This window comes from Diabrotica virgifera, chromosome 8 (assembly GCF_917563875.1).
Source record: "Diabrotica virgifera virgifera chromosome 8, PGI_DIABVI_V3a".
Lineage (NCBI taxonomy): Eukaryota > Metazoa > Arthropoda > Insecta > Coleoptera > Chrysomelidae > Diabrotica > Diabrotica virgifera.
Genome location: NC_065450.1, coordinates 7,561,407 through 7,584,169, shown reverse-complemented (window position 1 = coordinate 7,584,169; position 22,763 = coordinate 7,561,407). Strand labels below are relative to the sequence as shown.

General features: G+C 32.8%; 1 protein-coding gene across 1 annotated transcript in view; it reads left to right on the top strand.

Annotated features, from left to right (window-relative positions):
* The window catches only part of LOC126890479 (juvenile hormone esterase-like), a 149,140-nt gene extending 127,840 nt beyond the window's left edge, over positions 1 to 21,300 (top strand). The window contains exons 5-6 of the mRNA XM_050659463.1: positions 4,060 to 4,207; positions 20,911 to 21,300. Coding sequence (XP_050515420.1) covers positions 4,060 to 4,207; positions 20,911 to 21,218 — 456 coding nt within the window. The 3' untranslated portion in view covers positions 21,219 to 21,300. The remainder of the gene's footprint in view (positions 1 to 4,059; positions 4,208 to 20,910) is intronic.
* Positions 21,301 to 22,763: the final 1,463 nt, after the last annotated feature.

Below are 22,763 nucleotides of genomic sequence, written 5' to 3'. Positions count from 1 at the left end.
GACCTAAATATTCAAATTGTTGCCCATCATACACTACTCTAGGATACATTATCCAGAGAATACTAAACGCCATTCAAAGCATATCGAAAGCAGAAATTGAGACTGCTGTTCAATCTACTCTTGAAAGAGTAAATGTTTGCAACGAAAATGATGGGCACAAATTTGAACGTTTATGTCATCACTAAATAGTTGTTTTTATTTCTTTGTAATAGGGCTTTTCAACGCTTCTTATTTGTTTCGAGCCTCTGTCATATGCCGTATAATCCGTGTATAATATTAATATACGAGATATGAACGAGGCTCGAAACAAATGAGAAGCGTTGAAAAGACCTAATATACGTTGACAGCTGGAAAATGTTTCTTTGTTGTTTCCATAGCACACTACTTTTAATTAATTTCGTTTACCGGTGACAGTAACAGTTATGTTTTTAAATTTACACGTTTTGTAAGATATCTCGAGGTAGAAAAAAGGTATTAACATGCGGTTTTCGCTATTCTGTTGCTAATTTTGTCTAATTTTGTAATATGGTATTAAAAATGCATGTTTGTATTTAATATTTTCCAAGGAACACTAGATTTCTGAAAAAAATTAAATAACGCCTTCTAGCTGGCATATTACTCAGTAAGTTGGTTGAAAATCATAACTTTTACATTGACGAAAAAGATCTGTCTTCAACAAGACCAAGTTTGCAAAATTTGATTAAGCAGAACCGGACTCAGCCAGTTTTTCATAACAAGGTTCCCACTCACCCACCCCCACCTCTTATTTCCAAAGGTAGACCTAAACTTGTCAAATCAAATATGCGTAGAATTTTATGAAGAATACGATGATCGGATTTCCAGTGCCCCTTCATTAGGAAAATTTTGTAAAATGTAGATTTTTTAATTTTTGATATTTAATTACGCCCTCTAGCGGTGGTCCCACAATTATAAAAATAATTTCCAGGCTTTTCCTGAGGCAACTTTTGTTATAAAATTTTTTATTTCAAAGCTCTACTATAAACGGTTCCTGAGATATGGCCGAGAGCCATTCTTATTGGGACACCCGGTACAGGTAACTAAAGTATATTTTTACCTCGGTGTTAGAGTTTTTTATCTATATAGTATACAGCCAACCCAGGGAACTAGCCCTTTTTAGTTTAAAGTACAGTGGGTGATCATATTATTAGAGCCACCTAGTAAAATTCAATGTTTTAGATTTTAGAGGATGGGTATATAATTGAGATGTATCATATATTAATGGATTTGTTTCCATTTGGCTGTCTTGTTACACTTTATGAAAGTTCAATAAATAGTCTGACAATAGTGGCAACACGCATGTGTGGCAATGCGTGACTTAGATGGCATTGTTTGTCAGTGATGCCCAGCCTAGCTTGCAGCTCGTGTGCCTATTATTTTGTGTCCTTGGTGTTTAGAGTTATAGGTCTGGATCCCGCGTATGAAAAAAAAGTTGATTAATAGCAAGCTGAAAATTTGTTAATATCTTAAGGGTGTCTAGTCGGACAAACTTTGATATATGGGAACACTGGAACAGGGGAAGTTTTAACTGTGGAACAGGTTAAAAATTTGGAACGGTCAGACCACGAAAACGGCACAAGTATTTTGTCCGACAAAACAGACTTAAACTCTCAGAACAGAGATTAAACTCTCATGAAAATATCAGACTGCTATTCATCACCAAATGGGCGTTTTAATGAGTGAAACATGTAGAATATGTCAAATGACAGGAATTATGACAGGTGACAAATAGCAGTCTGATTTTTTCATGAGAGTTTAATCTCTGTTCGGAGAGTTTAAGTCTATTATGTCGGACAAAATAAATGTGCCGTTTTCGTGGTCTGACCGTTCCAAAATTTTAACCTGTTCCACAATTAAAACTGCCCCTGTTTCAGTGTTCCCATATATCAAAGTTTATCCGACTAGACACCCTTAAGCTATTAACCAATTTTCAGCTTGCTATTAATCAACTTTTTTTTCATACGCGGGATCCGGACCTATTATAATAAACTTTGCCAGTTTCCATTGCTCTCTAGTGATATTCTGACAGGCCTATATTATTTTTTGCGAATTTAGTAAAAATTGCGCGTTCGTTACACTAGTGGTAACAGAACATCATGGGAAATACAAAGACATCTCACCAAGGAAAATAGCAGAAATAAAAAGTTTAATATTCAATACTAATCACTCCAACAGAAACATAGCATCCATTTCTAAAGTTTCAAAGGCAACGTGGACCGTATAAAGAAAAAACTTTCTGAGGTAGCTCTAATAATATCATCACCCTCTGTAGGTATATTTATCTATATTTGGGTGTCACATGCAGCAGTTTAAACTTATTAGTTCCTATGTCTGTATTTTATTATGTTGTATGTTGAAATTGCAATTGAACCGCTTATTGTATAAAGGGTATAAGTCCACAATATTTGGTTTTGAGAAAAACGAAAACAACTATTTACTTTAGAAACTTGATGATCTATAAAATTTTGTTCTACAGATGAAATGTAGAAGGAGACTAGTAGAGTGCCATGTGATACAGCAAACTTGGCTTTGAAAATGATTAAGGTCAAAAAGTCGTTTTTAAAGGCTGGGACTTGATTCCTTTATACAATCAATGAATAAAAGGCGAAATAGTGCTGCTTTTCTACAGCTAAATTAATAATTTATTTATAAAAAAAGGTTTATTATTACAAACAAGACCTAAAACACATCGTAAGACTAACTAACGTCAGCTAACCGAAGTAATAAAAAAACGACAAAGTGCCACAAAACGATGGTGGCGCCACAAGGATTATTGTATAAAGGTAATCAGTCCCGGACTAGTTCCCTTTATACGCTCAACAAAAATTTTATCGTGCGATGTTTCGCGTACGGTGAGAGATACAAATTTCCTTTATAGACTCATCGATCCGTTGACGTTGGTTTAACAAAATGTATATCTCACTTTAATTTCGTACGGAAGTGGACTTATTCCCTTTATAAAATAAGCGATTCAATTTATGTTAATTTTGCAATATATCGCTTTTGTTGTTTCTTTACCTCATTAACTTGTAATTTTTTTATATTGACGATTTATCACATTTCAGAAAATTGTATTGGTTTTTGTTATTGTTATTATTTTTTCTTTCTGTTTTATAAATATGCTGTTAGATTTTATTTTTCCGATAGACAAAAATTGGCTAAGATATGGCTGTTCAAAGTTGGTATCGACTAGTGATTAATGACTCGTTCAAGCCCTTTCAACTATAGCCTTTTCAAAAATAAGCACTTTAAACCGGTGAGACTTACAGATCATACAAAAGATTAAGAAACGTAAAATATTTGTAAAGCGGTAACGATTAATTTCATTTGGGGTACTAAATTGATGAAGATTTTCACTATTTTTTGACCAGAAAAAGGAGCCAAATTTATTTTAAGCGTAACTCGCTTAGTTTTAATGCTAAAAGCTTTTACAAATAATAAAATTAAAGCTTTTTTTAAACACTTTAAAAAATGTTAATGGGTTTTTCCAAAAAAGTGTTTCATTTTTTGAGAATTTGAAGTCGAAATATTCGATTTGGAATTTGACGAATAAGAACGTATATTTCATGAACTACACCATTGCGTTTACTGAGTTTGTAGACTTTATTAATACACCATTTTTTTTTATATGAGCTTTAATTTTGCGGAGAATATTTTTTTAATAAAATATTTACTTTTTGAGTTATTGGCGAAAAACCGCCTGAAAACGTATTAGTTTTGTTGAAAAATATAGCAAATTAAGTACTTACTCGAAAAGTATTGCCTGTTTTAAAAAACTTTATAAAATGAAAATTATTTAGAATTAGTCAATTTATTCACTTCCGGACATATTTTAAACACGCGTTTTTCCACCCCCGAGAAGGGGTGACTGTCACTCTCCGAGTAAAAGTTACCAAAGGTACAAGATTCACTTTAAATTGGAGGGTAAGTTGAGCCTAAATCCAAATTTTCATGCATTTCGGAGTTGACCCTGAAAATTACACGTTATCTCCGTATTTCCCGTTCATTTACTGGGCTATTACATAAGTATCTATTTTTTAGTTGCCCACAGACTATTACTTTGTGGCTGGAATTATTGCAGCAACAAACTTACATGTTCAAACATCCCACTGTCCGATATATTTGTACAGGATATCACTAGACGCTGGGTTAAACTTGCTGAAGAAATTTGCCAAAGTACCCAATCCAGGTATGTAGTAAAATGTTCTTACTTCATTTATTTAGGTTTTTACATAATTATCATGCACTCATCGTTTCCAGCACGTAGCGTTTAGTTTCCGAAAAGTATTGATTTGAATGGTTTTAAATATTAACAATTCATACTGTCCGGATCGTATCGTATCAGACACCTCTTTGTAAAATCAGGTTTTTCGGAGACTACGCTACATGCTGGGAACGATGAGTGCATGATAATATGTAGAAACCTTTAGTCTATATTTTTAATTTAAACACTTAATTTATTATTCTTTATTTTTAATTTATTTACACACATAGCCGTCCTCTTGTACCTTACGGTGTCGCGGTAAGTGGAGAAATCAGACGTCTCCATGCCTTTGTATGTGTACGTGTCCATTGTCCATGCCAGAGTATTTCTGTAGCAAGCGAGGAGGACGGTCGTAGTCGTGTGTATGTCGTGTCTATGTGGTGTCGGCGATAAACAACTCGCAATCCGGGATTTATCACGAAAACCATTTAGATATTAGATGTAAATTGATTTAGGATTGATTTTAGGATTATTTAGTGTTGTGAATTTTGTTTTGTGTACAAAGGACACAGAAGTATTTTTATTTAACATTTTGCGATCGGTAAGTTTTCTCAATTCTTTCACCCTGTATATCTTAATTTTTTTAAAAAGTAATACCGGCATTGAAGAGAGCGTAAAAATATTTTTTAGGAAATATTTTCAACTTTTTAGTTATGTTAATTACCATGTAATAAATGCATAACTTATCTTCACATGTACCTATGTGCGGCAAATTGATATGAGGCCATCTCAGATTTTGCCTTTTACAAAAAAGGCGGGAATTCAAAATGGCGACTATACATATGTGACTAATAGCACAATAACTTTTGAAGGAAAAGTCCGATATCAACCAAATTTGTTATATAGGTGCTTTTTTGATGTATAAGGTCGAGCTCTTGAACCGGAAGAATCGGCTTTAACAGGAGCTGTGTTTTTCCTGATTTTTTGTAAAAATATATTGTTTATTTTTTCAATTCTTTCACTCTGTATATATTAATTTTTCAAAAAGGTAATACCGGCGTTGAAAAGACGTAAAAATATTTTTTAGGAAATACTTTGATCTCTTTAGTTATATTAATTACCATTTAATAAATGCAAAACGTATCTTCACATGTAGGTACCTATGTGCGGCAGATTCGTGCAAATAATAATATAAGAATACTTGTTAACTTAACGGTAGAAGCATATAATTTGGACCACACATACTACACATACAAAGGTTCAAATTTAGTTATGAGGCCATCTCAGATTTAGTCTTTTACAAAAATGTCGGGCATTAAAAATGAATCTGCCGCCCATTGGTACATGTGATCATAGGTTATGCATTTATTAAATGGTAATTAACAGAACTGAAAAGTTCCTGAGCCCATAGCTTAACCTCAGGTTCCTGAGGTTAAAATAGGCCGATTTACGCTAAGTTACCTTAGTACAAAGTTTATAGTAACCGAGATACAGGGTGTCAAAGTTTTACTTTTTTTTATTTATTATTGAATATTTCCTGACAAGTATGAGATAACAACATGAAATTTGGTATAAGGGGGTTTTTTGGGTCGAGAAAACTAAATTTCCTACCAAAAATTGTGTATTGCCCAGAGGGCGCCACATACGCCTTTCAGCACTCATTTATTACGTTCAAGTTTTTTTATCCCTCACTCTGTATAATTTTGACATTAAAATATTTATTCTCCTATTGGTTTTACTTAAAAAAGGTATACTTCTTTCATCTCCCTAAACTCAACCGTTTTCGAGATAAACGCATATTAAATCTGCGATACACCATCATTTACAGTATAATATCATTGTAGTTACACCCGAAAAATAACTTAAAACCTTAAAATTATCCAAAAATGTATCGCAAATTTCTTCAAATGGAATTTGCGATGCAATGACATAAATTTGAGAAGTGGCACAATTATTATGGTTTTAAGTTATTTTTCGGGTATAACTACAATGATTATGCTAAAAATGATGGTGTATCGCAGATTTAAAATGCGTTCATCTCAAAAACGGTTGAGTGTAGGAGGGAGATGAAAGAAGTATACCTTTTTTAAGTAAAACTAATAGGAGAATAAAAATTTTAATGTCAAAATTATACAGAGTAAAGGGTAAAAAAATTGAACGTAATAAATTAGTGCTGAAAGGCGTATATGGCGCCCTCTAGGCAATACATAATATTTGGTCGGGAATTTAGTTTTATCTACCCATAAAACCCCCACATACCAAATTTCATGTTGTTATCTCATACCTGTCAGGAAATATTCAATAATAAATAAAAAAAAAGTTTAACTTTGACACCCTGTATCTCGGTTATTATAAACTTTGTACTAAGGTAAGTTAGCTTAAATCGGCCTATTTTAACCTCAGGAACCTGAGGTTAAGCTCTGGCCCATTCTTTACCAAACACCCTGTAAAGGGTGAAAGAATTGAAAAAAGAAACATATTTTTACATAAAAAACAGTAAAGACACAAATTCTGGTAAGCAGATTCTTCCGGTTCAAGAACTCGATATTATTCATCAAAAAAAAGAACCTATATACCAAATTTGGTTGAAATCTGACGTCTCGTTCAAAAGTTATCGTGCTATTAGTCACATATGTATAGTCGCCATTTTGAATGACTGTATATATGTAGTATATATGTGGTCCAAATTTTATGCTTCTACCATTAAATGCACAATAATTCTTATAATATTTGCACGAATCTGCCGCATATAGGTACATGTGAAGGTACGTTTTGCATTTATTAAATGGTAATTAATAAAACTAAAATGTTAAAAATACTTCCTAAAAAATATTTTTACACTCTTTTCAATGGCTGTATTAACTTTTTGAAAAATTAATACATACAGGGTGAAAGAATTGAAAAAAAAAATAACATATTTTTACATAAGTCCAGGAAAAACACAACTTCTGGTAAACCTATTCTTCCGGTTCAAGACCTCGATCTTACACATCAAAAAAATAACCTATACACCAAGTTTGCTTGAAATCTGAAGTTGAACCTTTATATGTGTAGTATATGTGGTCCAAATTATATACTTCTATCAATAAATGCACAATTGTTTCACATATCGGCTGCACTAAATGGTTTACATAATAATCGGAAAAGGAATGAATACAAATGTAAATTATTCTTTATTTATATCATTGGTTCGAAAATTCTGAAGACGCTGCGACGGCGACGTTCACTCATCGTATAAATCTTGTCTGGCGCGGGTGAACGTTGCTGGTTATCCGCTGAACCCTTCTTTGTAAGTTTTTCTGATTGCCTGATTGTACTGATGAGGCTATTCGATGCTGTCTCTCATCCTAGACAATGCCGTGGAAATTTCATAAGTGGACCTATATACATATAAAATTCTACAAGCATACTAAAAGAGTCATTAATTTTCAGCTCAGCGGGGTGCTATCCTTTAAGGTATGAAATTCTATCAACAAGGGATCTACCTATTTTATGGAATGATGCCTTGTTTATTTAAGTGAAAACCAAACCAAACCAAATAACAGAAATATCATTCAATCTTTTTCAAATACAACACAAATTACAAATACTTACTTTAGTATAAAGAATATTAGTAATGCCTCTAAACATCTAATAAAGAGTGACTTCAAAACCTACATAAATTAATGTTGTTCTGAAGCTGTTCTTGTAGCATGTTTATAATCAATTATTTTTAACGGGAATAAGCCACAATTTTACTAAAAAAATGATTTTAGTAACGTTTCGAAGTGCAAATCGGGTTTCGTTGTCAAAATACAAAATACTACTAAAATAAACAAAAATGTAAGTAAGTAAGGTATGCTTTATTGTCATAAAATTTTACCAATTTGTGGACAAAGCTTATACAAAATAAAAAAAATGCAATAAAAAACAAAAAATAATAAAAAACTACAGACAAAACAAAAACAGAAACAGACACCAAGTAAATGGCGTGAGTTATACTACTTAATATAATTTTACAGTTATTAAGTACACATTAAAAAATTAAAAATTTTGCAAACAATATGTATACAACGTCAGAGCAAATGTTGTTGCTAAGTAAAAAAATTCTTCTAATAATTTATTTAATCTGACTCATTTATATTGGCAATTCAGACATTGTACATTTTAAAGTAGAAGACTTTAAAATGATATCGCCAATATTTATGAGTTGCGTTCCTGGGACGACTTTACTATGGGACGTAATCGAATGAACTTTATTTTAGTAAAGTCGTCCCAGGAACGCAACTCATAAATATTGGCGATATCATTTTAAAGTCTTCTACTTTAAAATGTACATCATACGTCTGAATTGCCAATATAAATGAGTCAGATTAAATAAATTATTAGAAGAATTTTTTTACTTAGCAACAACATTTTCATTTATTTTAGTAGTATTTGGTATTTTGACAACGAAACCCAATTTGGGTTTCGAAACGTTAATAAAATCATTTTTTTAGTAAAATTGTGGCTTATTCCCATTAAAAATAGTTGACTACATAAATTATTAATGAAAAGTTTACAAGAAATGACCCAAAATTCTTATCTAAAACATAGTAGCTCTCCAGTAGTTTTCTAAGCTGTTATCTAATATAAATATTCAACATAAAGCATCAATTTTAGCTTGATAATATTGTAAGTGAAGAATTAATTTTACCATTTTTCTTTTTTGGAAGCGGCAAGAGTAAACAGCTTTTTGAAAACAAGTTTTGCTGTCGCTTTCAACCCAAGCTCTCATTGCCGCGAAAAAATATCAAAACAAATATATTTTTGTAAATAATATGATTCCTAAACCTATCGTTTTTATTCCAGTTAGAAAACTGATCAATCCCCCGTAACTCCAAAGTCATTCTATACAATTTCTCTCACTTATACCACTTGTAAACTTCTTGAGAAAATGATAAATAAAATACTCACTTGGTTCATTGAAAAACATAATATTCTTCCTGAAGCTCAATTCGGCTTCCGACGTCACCGGTTTACTCTTACGTACGTACACCTTGTTTTTCTTGAAAAACACACATTTCTCAAACAATCAATGATCATCAAAATGTCGTAGTAACTATATTTGACATTGAAAGAGCTTTCGATTCACTCTCCAGAAATGCAATAATTGACAAACTCTTCTACTATAATTTAAATGGTAACTTTCTTTCATTTGTAAAAAACTCTAGCTAGAAAAATTAAAAGTCCTTGCCAACGGTTTTCTCAATCTCTTCCTCAAAATCAGGGTGTCCTCAAGGATCTGTATTAAGTTCAACTCTATTCATTCTTGCAATCAGTAAATTATGCAAGTCATTTCCTGTACCCATAAAATATGTTCAATACACTGACGACCTAATCATTTACTGCTTTGTTAAATCTCTTTCCATCACATGTAAATTTTTACAAGGTGCAGTAAATCTTCTTCAAGATAGATTTAACAAACGAGAATTACAACTCTCTTAAAGCAAAATTCATAAAATTGTCCAGAAAGATCTCCACTCTCTTGCCCCAAATTAGATATATTCAAGAATTCCCCACTATATGTTTTAATGAGTGTAAAATTTGACAAAATAACTGGGTGTGATATTTGACTCCAGGTTAAATTGGAAAAATTTCATCTATGAACGTACAACCAATGGTGCTATATATCGTAAATTCGATGAAGCTTATCTCACCTTAAGGCGACAAGATCTTCTACTTTCATATACTGCATCAACATCCGCAAATCCCTTTTATCCCGTTTATGCTCTAATCACCTTAATAACCTCTCCTTCCAAACAATGTCCAACATGTTATAAAACCTATACCTCAATTAATTACTCTGCTGCTTAAAATCTAGACATCCGTCTGACTTGTCCATTTCTTTTACTTTCAATTCCCCCTAACATTCCCAACAAAAATCTTTCTCCAATAGGCATCCCCCTCACCATCTTTAACTAATATAACTCATGAAATACTTTTAGAAATTATACAAAATAAATCATATGATTTAATTCTGTTTACCGATGCTTCTAAAACTACCACTGCTGTTGACTGTACTGTCACCAGTAAACTTGAACTTGTAAGATCATCTCGATTACCGTTAACATTAAGCGTTGACACAGGTAAACTATATAGTATTTTATTGGCTTTTAAATGCATCTCTCATTAAAACAGTCATATTGCAATTTTTACATCTATTCGTTCAATCAATATAATTTTCACTCATCATCCATTGGTTCGAAACATTCATGACATCTATCAAAATCTCTATGCTCAAGATGTAACAGTCTCACTCGTATGGTACCTTCTCATGCTGGAATTACTGGTACTGAAACAGCAGATCATTTTGCCAAAGAAACTACCAACCACAATACCTTAATAACTACAATTCAACTAGCTGGCGATCTCAACCTCGTTTTTAAAGTCAGTAAATAATGTCTGGTAAAAGTTATGGCAGCAGAGTAAAACAACTCTACTTGAACTCCAACAGTTTAAATGTAATCTCTGCCTCGACTTCCTAACTGGAAGAGAAGCATCGATTATTAGAAGACTCCGAATTAACCACACCAAACTTACTCATGTTTTCTTGATGTCCTCAGGAACTCGCCCAACTTGCCTCCATTGCAATGTTTACCTCATCTTGAAACACATCTTCACCGACACCCGTGTTGAGCTGCCCCCCCCCCCCACTTGCAAAAATTAAAAAACAAATAGCCTTGATTTATGAGCTATTTATGAGCTCTCATATTCCGCAAACTAAAAATTTTGAGCTCGTTCCACTGAGCAGTAATTTAATACCCTAGTTGAGGGTATGAGGGTAGTAGTTGAGGGGGGGCTGAGTCAGCCCCCCCACTACTTAAAAATAGGAATATTGAATCGGTTTTTGCGGCAGAATTACGAGCTATTTATGAGCTCTTGAAATTATATAGTTTCGATTTTTGAGCTCATCCCCTTCACCCCCAAACAACCCTTTAATTGATTTAACTTAAGAGAAAGATGCTGAGAAAACTTAAAATATATCGTATTGCGGATATAATTCCTATAGCTTATATACTCTAAGAATAAACTATTAAATCAAGGGCATTTCGATTATTGAGCTACAACCCCTTCGCAAGAAAACCACCCTATCTTCCCGGCTTAAGAGAAAGTTGTACTTAAAATGCGTTAAACTAATTATTTGGCGACTACATATCATTTAATAATTTATAAGCTTCCAAATTACGCGCATTTAGATCAGTAAATTGCAATTTATTTTGTATAGTGCAGTCACTGAAGGTAAAAATCAACGATTACCTTCAATTTCGGTGAACCTTCATCGATTTTCACGAAAATTGGTCAGTGGTTAGAGGATACGTCAAGAAACAAAGGTGACATGGTACCACCTTGCGCCTTTACCCTGAGGGTGGATACCGCCCCTTCTCGGGGGTGAAAATTATTTTATAAAAAATAACTGCACAAATCAATAAAAGAACAAATTAAAAGCAAAATTTATTATACAAAGTTAATAAAATAAGTCAATACTTTTTAAGTTATTAAAGATCAAAGATTTTAATTATTTGTGAAAAAAATGCATGTTTTGAAGAGGTTTTTTGTAAATCACTGAAAAATTGTTTTTTACAAAAAAGTTAATAGTAGTTTAATTCGCATAGCTTATATTCTAAGAATAAACTCTTAAATCACGCACCTTTCGATTACATAGCTACAACCCCTTCGCAAGAAAACGACCCCATTTTCCCGGCTTAAGAGAGAGAGTTGTTCTTAAAATAATTTAAATTGATTATTTGGCGACTACATATCGTTTAATAATTTATTAGCTTGCAAAATATACGCATCTCAATTATTGAATTGCCATTTTCTTTCTATAGTGCAGTCACTGAAGGTAAAAATCAACTATTACCTTCGATTTCGGTAAATCTCCATTTATTTTCACGAATTGACAATAACAACTTGGGGTTTTAGCCTGGGGTATATGTCACCCCTTCTCGGGAGTGAAAATTACTTTATTAAAAATAACCCCACAAATCGAGAGAGGGACAAATTGTAAGCAAAATTTGTTATATAATGTGATTAAAATAAATCAATACTTTTTGAGTTATTAAAGATCAAATATTTTAATTTTTGGAAAGAAAATGCATGCTTTAGAGCGATTTTTCATAAATGACTCAAAAACTGTAAGTTTTTACAAAAAAGTTTTCATCACTAAAATTGAAGCTAATAAAAAATATAATAAATTGCTTACTTGAAAAACCTTTAATGTTAATTTAAAGTAAGTTATTGGTAATTAAATGTATATTTTTTTCCGCGACTGTTCAAATCTAAGGGTTCAAGCTTAAATAACGGGAAAAAGATGCATTTTATAACACTTAGGTACTAAATACTTGTCAAAGTACTTAGAAATACCCATCAAAAATAAGATCCAGAAAAAGTTGATAGTATCAAAATCCGCTCACCAATTTTCGTGAAAATGAATGGAGATTTACCGAAATCGAAGGTCATAGTTGATTTTTACCTTCAGTGACTGCACTATAGAAAGAAAATGGCAATTCAATAATTGAGATGCGTATATTTTGCGAGCTCATAAATTATTAAACAATATATAGTCGACAAATAATTAATTTAAATTATTTTAAGTACAACCCTCTCTTAAGCCGGGAATAAGGGATGGTTTTCTTGCGAAGGGGTTGTAGTTCAATAATCGAAAGGCGCGTGATTTTAGAGTTTATTCTTAGAATATAAGCTATACGAATTAAACTACTATTAACTTTTTTGTAAAAACTTACAGTTTTTCAGTGATTTACAAAAAACCTCTTCAAAACATGCATTTTTTTCACAAATAATTAAAATCTTTGATCTTTAATAACTTAAAAAGTATTGACTTATTTTATTAACTTTGTATAATAAATTTTGCTTTTAATTTGTTCTTTTATTGATTTGTGCAGTTATTTTTTATAAAATAATTTTCACCCCCGAGAAGGGGCGGTATCCACCCTCAGGGTAAAGGCGCAAGGTGGTACCATGTCACCTTTGTTTCTTGACGTATCCTCTAACCACTGACCAATTTTCGTGAAAATCTATGAAGGTTCACCGAAATTGAAGGTAATCGTTGATTTTTACCTTCAGTGACTGCACTATACAAAATAAATTGCAATTTACTGATCTAAATGCGCGTAATTTGGAAGCTTATAAATTATTAAATGATATGTAGTCGCCAAATAATTAGTTTAACGCATTTTAAGTACAACTTTCTCTTAAGCCGGGAAGATAGGGTGGTTTTCTTGCGAAGGGGTTGTAGCTCAATAATCGAAATGCCCTTGATTTAATAGTTTATTCTTAGAGTATATAAGCTATAGGAATTATATCCGCAATACGATATATTTTAAGTTTTCTCAGCATCTGTCTCTTAAGTTAAATCAATTAAAGGGTTGTTTGGGGGTGAAGGGGATGAGCTCAAAAATCGAAACTATATAATTTCAAGAGCTCATAAATAGCTCGTAATTCTGCCGCAAAAACCGATTCAATATTCCTATTTTTAAGTACTCAGCCCCCCCCAGCCCCACTATGGTATTAAATTCCTGCTCAGTGGAACGAGCTCAAAATTTTTAGTTAGCGGAATATGAGAGCTCATAAATAGCTCATAAATCAGGGCTATTTGTTTTTTAATTTTTGCAAGTGGGGGGGGGGGGGCAGCTCAACACGGGTTTCACCGACTGTAACCGCAGAAACAGACGAGCCGCTCTGCAGCGCTACTTAGTGGAGTCACAAAGTGGCTTAGACAGACGATTTTGTAGCGCCAATGATTTTGTAACGGACGCCACTGCGCTCGTATGGAATGGCAAGTTTAATTTACATAAGAATTTACGGCTAATCAGTGGAAGCTACTTTGTGGCGCAACAGGGTAGTGCTGCAGAGTGGTTCGTTTGTTTCTGGGGTAAATCAAAGAAATGCTCAACAATCGTACAGAGATCATTGAAACTATATAATTATTATTTGTTTTTAAACGCTTTTCTTTAGTTCAATAGTTTGCGTCAAATCTTCATACGTTTATTTGACTGCCTTTTCTTCAATTCAACTGAATGAAAATTTGTAGACATATTATGCATTCGCGGGAACAATACACAAATCGTCTTCCTATTGGGGAACCGTCTCTCGCCGTCCTTACTACTCTATTTGTTGTCATTCGGCTTACGTGATTGTTCCATTCTACTCTTCTGCTTTTCACCCAGTTATTAATGTTGTCGACCTTGCATCTCCGTCGTATATCTGCACTTCTAGCTCTATCACACAGCGCCTTACCATCGATTTTTCGCAATGTTTTCATCTCTGCTGTTTCTAGCATTATTTTTGTCCTTTCTGTATCAGGTCGTGTTTCTTCCGCGTATGTCATTATTGGTCTGATGACTGTTTTGTAAATTCTGCCTTTCACTTCTTTTCCGATGTTTTTATTTTTCCATATTGTTTCATTCAGGCAACTTGCGGCTCTGTTTGCTTTATTCACCTGATCTTCCACTTCTGTTTCGAGCTTTCCGTAGCTGCATAGTGTGATGCCTAGATATTTAAACTCCACGACTTGTTCTATTATTTGACCCTCCAGCTCTAATTTACACCGTATTAGATCTGCTGTTAGAACCATGCATTTAGTCATGACCATGCCTCTTGGGGAAATTAACATGTTAAATTTTCTAGCGGTTATATTAAATTAGTGCAGCATACATTGTAAATCATCTTCACTTCAGCGCTGGTTTCCTCGAAAGCGGTGCCGACAACCTGCGATCGTAACACTGCGATGAATGACATCATAAAAAACTGTACCATGCGAAATAATAGCGTTGGTTTCCACGGATGCGTTGGAAGCCACCGCTTGTTGAGCTTGCACATTCCATTTCAGCAGTGAAGAACCTTGAATTTTTCACCGTAATCTGACGTAATTCATCGCAGCGCTACGGTCGCTGTTTGTCGGTGCCGCTTTCGAGGAAACCAGCGCTTTCGAGAGATTAGTATTGCGTCGTCTGCATAGCAGATTATTTTAAGTTGTTTTTGTCCCATTTGGTATCCTTTTTTTGTTCTTACTTTTTTTATTAATTCGTCCATGATCAGGTCGAACAACAGAGGACTCATGGAATCTCCCCGTCTTATCCCATTGCCAGCTTCAATCGTGTCAGTTAGTTCTTCATCTACTTTTACTTTTATTGTGTTGTTCTGGTAGATATTTTCGATCGTTTTAATTACTCCTAGAGGTACCTCTCTTGCGTACAATAAATGGCTAACGTCCTTTAATTTTAACCTGTCAAATGCCTTCTTAAGATCCACGAAACACAAGTATGCTGGTTTGTTGTATTCTAACGATTTTTCTTGAATCTGCCTCATTATAAATATAGCGTCGGTGCATGATCTTCCCGACCTAAAACCTTGCTGTTCTTCTGCTACTGTTATAATTTTATTCAGTTTGTTTGTTATCACTTTGGTCGTTAATTTTAGTGTTGTGTTTAATAAATTAATTCCTCTGTAATTCTCCGGGTCCGATTTTCCCCCTTTTTGAAGAGAGGTATTAGGATGCTTGATCTCCATTCTTGTGGTATTCTGTTTTGTTCTATTATTTTTTGGATTAGTTTTGATAATTGTGTGGTCAGATCTTGTCCTCCGTACTTTAGGAGTTCATTCGATATTCTGTCCTCTCCTGGTGATTTTCTATTTTTTTATTTCCATAGTGCTTCCGTTACCACTGCTTCTTCAATATTTATTTCTTCGTTTGTTTTCACTTCAGGTGTTGGTGGTTCGTTATCGCTATCTTTAGCAGACAGAGATCGAAAATAGTCTGCCCAAGTTTCCTTCAGAATGTGTTTCGTTTTTATTAGTTCGTTCATCTTTTTTCTTTGTCCTCTGATCATTCTCCATATTTCCTTTTGTGTTCCGTAGAAGTCGTGTTCCATTTGTTTTGAGAAACTCTCCAAGTATTCACTTTTTATTCTGACTAAAGTGTTTGTTTCGTTTCTAATTCTTTTATAGTGGTTGTATGCCTGTTGTTTTTGTTGTGTTCTGTATTGTAAAAAGGCTTTCTTCTTTTCTTCGCATTTTATCTTCACTTCCTCTCGAAACCATGGGGTTTTCTTTTTTGATATATTGGTATGCGTTACTTTCCTCTCTCCGAGTGATTCTGTTGCTGCGTTAATTATGTTACTTTTGAGTTTTTCCCAGCTTTCCTCGATGTTATCGTTTTCTAGTATTTCATTATCAGCAATCTTCTCTGATATTCTTTTTCTGTATAAGTACTCCGTGGATTCCGTACTTAGTCCTTCGACTTTGATTTTTGTTTGTGTTGGTGCCACTCTCTTAGGTGTGAAGCATTTCATGGTGATTCTAATTTTACATAATACTAGGCTGTGGTCACTACCTACATCTGCTGAGTTGAGGTATTTTTATGAGCCGTAGGCGAATGTCGTAATTCATCAGAGTGAGTAATAGCCATTACATGCAAGTAGAATACTAAACTTTTTCTGCGACCTTTTTTATTTTAATGAGTAAAAAATATAATTTTCAACTACTCGAGATTTAAATTATAAAAATTTACAAAAATACCTAAATGCTGTGTACCCCCAGGCTGAATAATTGGTAGCCTACTATTACCAAATTCTTATTTATTGTAAAAATACAACAAGAAATAGTCAATCCAAGTTCTATTTTTTTCTGAAAAATTATAAGCATAAATTTGTACCTACCTACTGTCAGTGAATCTAATAAATAGGAAAAGGCCTGTGGACATATTTTATATAGTTATAATATGTATTTACATTTAACTATATTTAATATAATAATACAACTATATATTATAATATGTTATCACATATTTTAACACAATATAACTTGAAAAGTAAACACAATATTAGTTATAAATTCCAATGCGCTAATGTCACTGTCACTAAAATAAATGATAAACGTCAAAATTTTTAGTAAACAAGCTATAAACGTAAAAAATATACTGACATTGTTACAGTTAAAATTCATTTAAAAATATTTAAAAGTTAATTATTGATATAAATTACAATAATTGTTGTATTAAATAAACAAGTTTTAAGTACTTATATTTGCAGTTTATATACGATTAATATTAAAAGTGGCATGCGCCACTTGAATCTAACTTCAGCCCGTGAATAATGACCCGTGAGTAACGTTCAGTAATGAGTGCTATTATCAATAAAAAAAATAGCGAATAATGAGCATATTATTAAACGGTTGTAGAAAAACTATTTTTTTCTACGACCGTTTAATAACATGCTCATTATTCGCTATTTTTTCATAGATAATAGCACCCATTACTGTACCCGTGAGTAATAATTCATTACTCACGGGCTGAAATTACTCACGGGTCATTATTCACGGACTGAAGTTAGATTCAAGTGACGCATGCCATTTTTATTAGGTTTGTTCTAGCATCAGTTTCAAACGGTTTGAAACCATCAGCGAATAGTCGACCAGCGCGATTAGAGGGGATAGCACTGGTGACTGTATTATGTTCTCTCACTGACCAACTATTTGCTGACGGTTTCTGACTAGTTTGACTGTTTGCTAGAACAAACCTAATATTAGTTGTATATAAACTGCAAATAAAATTACTTAAAATTGTTTATTTAATACAATAATTATTGTAATTTATATCAATAATTAACTTCGAAAAATTTTGAAAGGAATTTTAACTGTAACAATGTCAGTATATTTTTTACGTTTATATCTTGTTTACTAAAAATTTGGACGTTTATCATTTATTTTAGTGACAGTGACATTAGCTCATTTTGTTTATGTTAATTGGAATTTATAACTAATATTGTGTTTATTTTTTAAGTTATATTGTGTTAACTATGTTATAACATATTATGTATAGTAGTATTGGGACCGTGCAAGTTCGGCAAAGCGACCTCTATTTCTACGCTCTGTACTTTTATTCACACTTTTAATTATATTGGCCAATTATATTAGTCCTGGTTGCTGGATAATTGTCAAGGCCATAGTCCCAAAAAATAATAAGAAGAAAAAATAAGATGCAGGTTATGTTTAGCAAACGTAAACAATTGTATGTAGTAAATAAAATTAGTTATTAAAATGCAGTACTGCAAGCAAAATACAATTAATTAAATTTACCTTTATATAATAATTGCATATCATATCAATATTGTGGAGCAATATATAATTTTTCTGCGTCAATGACAGAAGGTATGAAATATACGTCAATCTGACAATTTCAATTGACAATATGAATTATTTAAGATAGTTGCAATATTTCTCCGCGACTCGCGCACGGTCGTTTCTCGTTTCCCTTCCAAGTACTTGCACACCGCGAATAGTTATATTATTATAATATAGTTAAACGTAAATATACATTATACCCAATGAAATACGTCCACCGATAGCAGCCATTTCCTATTTATTAGATTAATTGACATTAGGTACAAATTTAAGCTTATAGACAGGGCCGCATTTAGATCGATTGACGCCCTAGGCAATTCTCTTGTAAGCCGCCTTTAAAACATTGCGAAAAAAAAATTTTGCGAAAAATAAAATTGCAAGCAGAATTTTTTATTTAACCTTCCGATGACCAACCTTTTTTGTTACACGGATGACCAAAGGGGGTCCGCCGGGGAGTTTCGTCCGCCCTAGCGGACCACCTAGTTTCACTAAGAGATTTCACAACAGCTGATTTTAAGTTGTCAGTCAAGTAAAGTATATGATTGTCATTATTGATGTTGGAGCGTTGATTGATACATTGGATATCATTTCCTCTCTTCTATAATATTTCAATCAACGCAACGGGTTGGAGTAAATTTATTAGTATAAAGGTTTATAAAAACAGTGCAGCTACAAAACAAAACTAAAGCTGACAAATTATTGTAAATGATTTATCAAACAAAAATTTTTGCCGCCCTCTCATAATTTGCCGCCCTAGGCAACTGCCTATATTGCCTAATGGATAAAGCGGCCTGCTTATAGATATTTTTTCGGAAACGAATAGAACTTATATTGACTATTTCTAGTTGTATTTTTACAATAAATAATAATTTGGTAATAGTAAGCAACCAATTATTAGGGGTAAATAGCATTTAGGTATTATTGTAAATTATTATGAGTAATTTAAATCTCGAGTAGTGATAATTAAATTTTTTACTAATTAAAAAAAGAAAAAAAAAACAAAGGTCGTAGAAAAAGTATAGTATTCTACTCGCATGTAATGGCTATTACTCACTCTGATGAATTACTACACTCGCCTTCCATTCGACCTCGACTCGCCTTCGACACGAAGTTTGCTTCCATTCTTAATATTTTTCTTGTTTCCGTTAATGAACTAGATAACAAGATTCTTTTATAAATATTTTTGTTCGAGCAAGTGCTAATTTATTTTGACAATGCTGAATTTTTCTATAAGAGTTTTTCTAATGAACTATGGAGTTTTTTTAATGAACTATGGATAACCTGATGTACTTTTGTTGTATCAATTTTGTAACTTAAGTGAAGTGAAATCGCGTCTTGAACTTAACAACAACCAAGAAGATGCAGGACAATGATTGTACAAGGTATTATATTTTTTGTTTTGCAAAACTGTTCATTCATTTTTTTTGTTTTTTTTTTTAATAAATAATGTTTAATTTGCTAAATACAAACTTATTATTCCTCTCTTCCTTCTCTCTTGAATCGTAAGAACAATAAGGAATTTGCTGAGTATAGTATAGAGTGGACAAGGTAAATCACGCCATATTTATTACAAATTTAAAGTATTTTATATTTATTTTATTTGACTACGTTTTTTGTTTTATTTTGATTTAGTACTATCTTTCTTTTAATATTTCTATTTTGTAAAATTTTTGGTTCCTTTGAGGTAACCAGTGGCGCTCAATATTTTATTTTTTTATTTGACATCCCTATTTCGATTTTTCTTTTATTTTTTTTTTAAGCTAATAAGAATATACTATAACATCCCCTAAGAATCCACATCCCTTAGGTCTCTGAGACTTGAGCGACCGTGGCCATGTCCTTCATTGTGTAACATTCCCTAATATGACATAACAACATCTTGTCAAAATTCTATTCCCTTTTCCTGTTATACAAATAACACCACCGTTTAGGCTTTTATTTTCATTTAATGTTATAAAAATTACGCCCTCTCGTGGGACTGTTACAATATGGACAAGCGCTCATATCTTTGTTTTGTAAAAGACTAAAATGTAAAATATAAAAAAAATATAAATAAAATCTTAAGAAACGGTTTCCTTTAGTTACGAGTGACTACGAGTGAAAATAAAAAAAATTAAACTCGAAGGATTATTCGACAAAAACTGTTAGACAGATTAAATATATACAAAAATCTCACACATTCTTTAAAAAATTGAAAACATCTAACACATTCGTTAAAGAAAAGCGTGGGGCGCGAAAAATAAAAAAGTGCCTATCTATCCTCAAACCGTTTATCCGATGAAGATGAGCCCCACGCTTTTCTTTAACGAATGTGTTAGATTTTTTCAATTTTTTAACGAATGTGTGAGATTTTTGTATATTATTTAATCTGTCTAACAGTTTTTTTCGAATAATCCTTCGAGTTTGATTTTTTTTTATTGTTATTTAATATGTATCTAATATTAATATTCTTGTACCATTGGGCATAGTTGTCGAGGTACTTTATGTAAATAAATAAAAAAAAACTATTATGTCATTAATGTTTTTAGGTACCTCTCACGGCGATGAATTGGGTTACTTATTCAAGATGGAATTAGCATCTAAGTTTCTGCAACAAGGGCCAACTGAAGTAAAAGCTTTGAAACAGTTAGTAAAATTATGGGCAAGTTTTGCAGCATGTGGAAACCCTACACCATCTGCAAGTAACTCAAAAACGACTTGGATACCTGCTGGAAAAGATTTAAATTTCATGGATATCAATATAGAATTAACTGCCGGAAAAAATCCAGAATCGGAAAGAAGAAAGTCTTGGAAAGTTATTTTTCAAAAATTTCCCGCTGTATCTAATAATGTATAACAGACTGAAATAAAATATAATTAAAATATTATTAAAAATTATTAAGTATGAACTATCAATAAAAATAGATACTACGGCATAATTTATGTTGTTTTTAGTACTCATCAAATTAATACATTCAATAAATAATAGTCACGGATCATTATTTTCATTTTGTCATTTTTAGCGAAGCCTTGGTTCACATGGCCCACATGTGTATTGAAATCACCTCCTATCATAACTTTCTCCTCTGACGGAATATCACTCAGGACATCACCTAATTGGTCATAGAAAGCTCTTCTTTCATTCTCACCTAAACCTGTTTGAGGAGCATACACATACACAACATTCAATACCTCTTTATCAATTACAAATTTCACTGACATCATTTTATCACTCGTTCTTACAATTTCCACTACGTTTTCTTCCATTTCACTATCAGCAATTATACCAACTCCATTTCTAGTGTTACTACTCCCTGCATACCACAATTTGTATCCTTCACCTAGTTCTTTCATCCTTTGCCCTTTTCACCTAGTTTCTTGAATACAAGCAACTTGAACTCTCCTTCGTTTGAGCGCATCCACTAACTCCAGACTCTTACCCATAAGACTACCAAGATTTCACGACCCTATCCTGACTTTTCTAACCTGCAATGGTGTTCCCCCTGAGATAGTCCTCACCCGGAAATCCGAACGGAGGCTCATTTTACTTCCGGCATATTTCACCTCAGGAGATGCCATCATTTCAGTATGTTTTTATAGCATTAGAGAAGGTCTTTTCATTATTGTGGCTGTGCATTTGTCGTTTCAGACACCAATCATGTTAAGGAATTTAAAGTTCCATATTATTTAACAGTTTTTAGTGCAGAAGCGATAGCCATAGGGAAAGCTCTAGATTGGTGCGAGGCTAATGTAACTTCATCTGTGATAATTGTAAGTGACTCTCTTTCAGTTTTGTAGGCAATTAATAGTTCCCCATTAAAACACTATAAAAGTAATCTTATATGATCTATAAGAAATAGTATGTTTAAACTGCAAGAGCGTGGTACATGAGTTACATTAGTTTGGGTAAGGGGTCATTGAGGGATATCTGAAAATGAATCCTTTGATCTTGCAGCCAAAAAAGCATTGAATTCAGAATTGAGCTTAAATATTTATAACTCATTAGATAGTATTAATTTGTATAAGGAAGATGTTAGGGATAGATGGGAGGCTCATTAGAGAATATCTTCATCCAATTCTGAAAGTAATTATTTTAAAATTCACCCAGTATTACCAAAAATTATTCTACACATTAACACTTGGAACTATAACAGGGGACATTCGTCTAAAGTCTATAGTATCGCGTTTAAAATTGAATCATGGACGTTTTCCAGCCCATTTGACAGATAGTACTAACAGCGTCTACTTGATTTTAAATTTTTTAGTGGGAATATAAATAGGTATATGTTTGGTTGCCTACAACACAGGTGACTGCCAATCACAGAGCGTTTAATTAATTTATGCAAGCAATGTATGTTGTGTTGCCTATAATGAAATAGTTCATTAATAGGAAATCATTCAT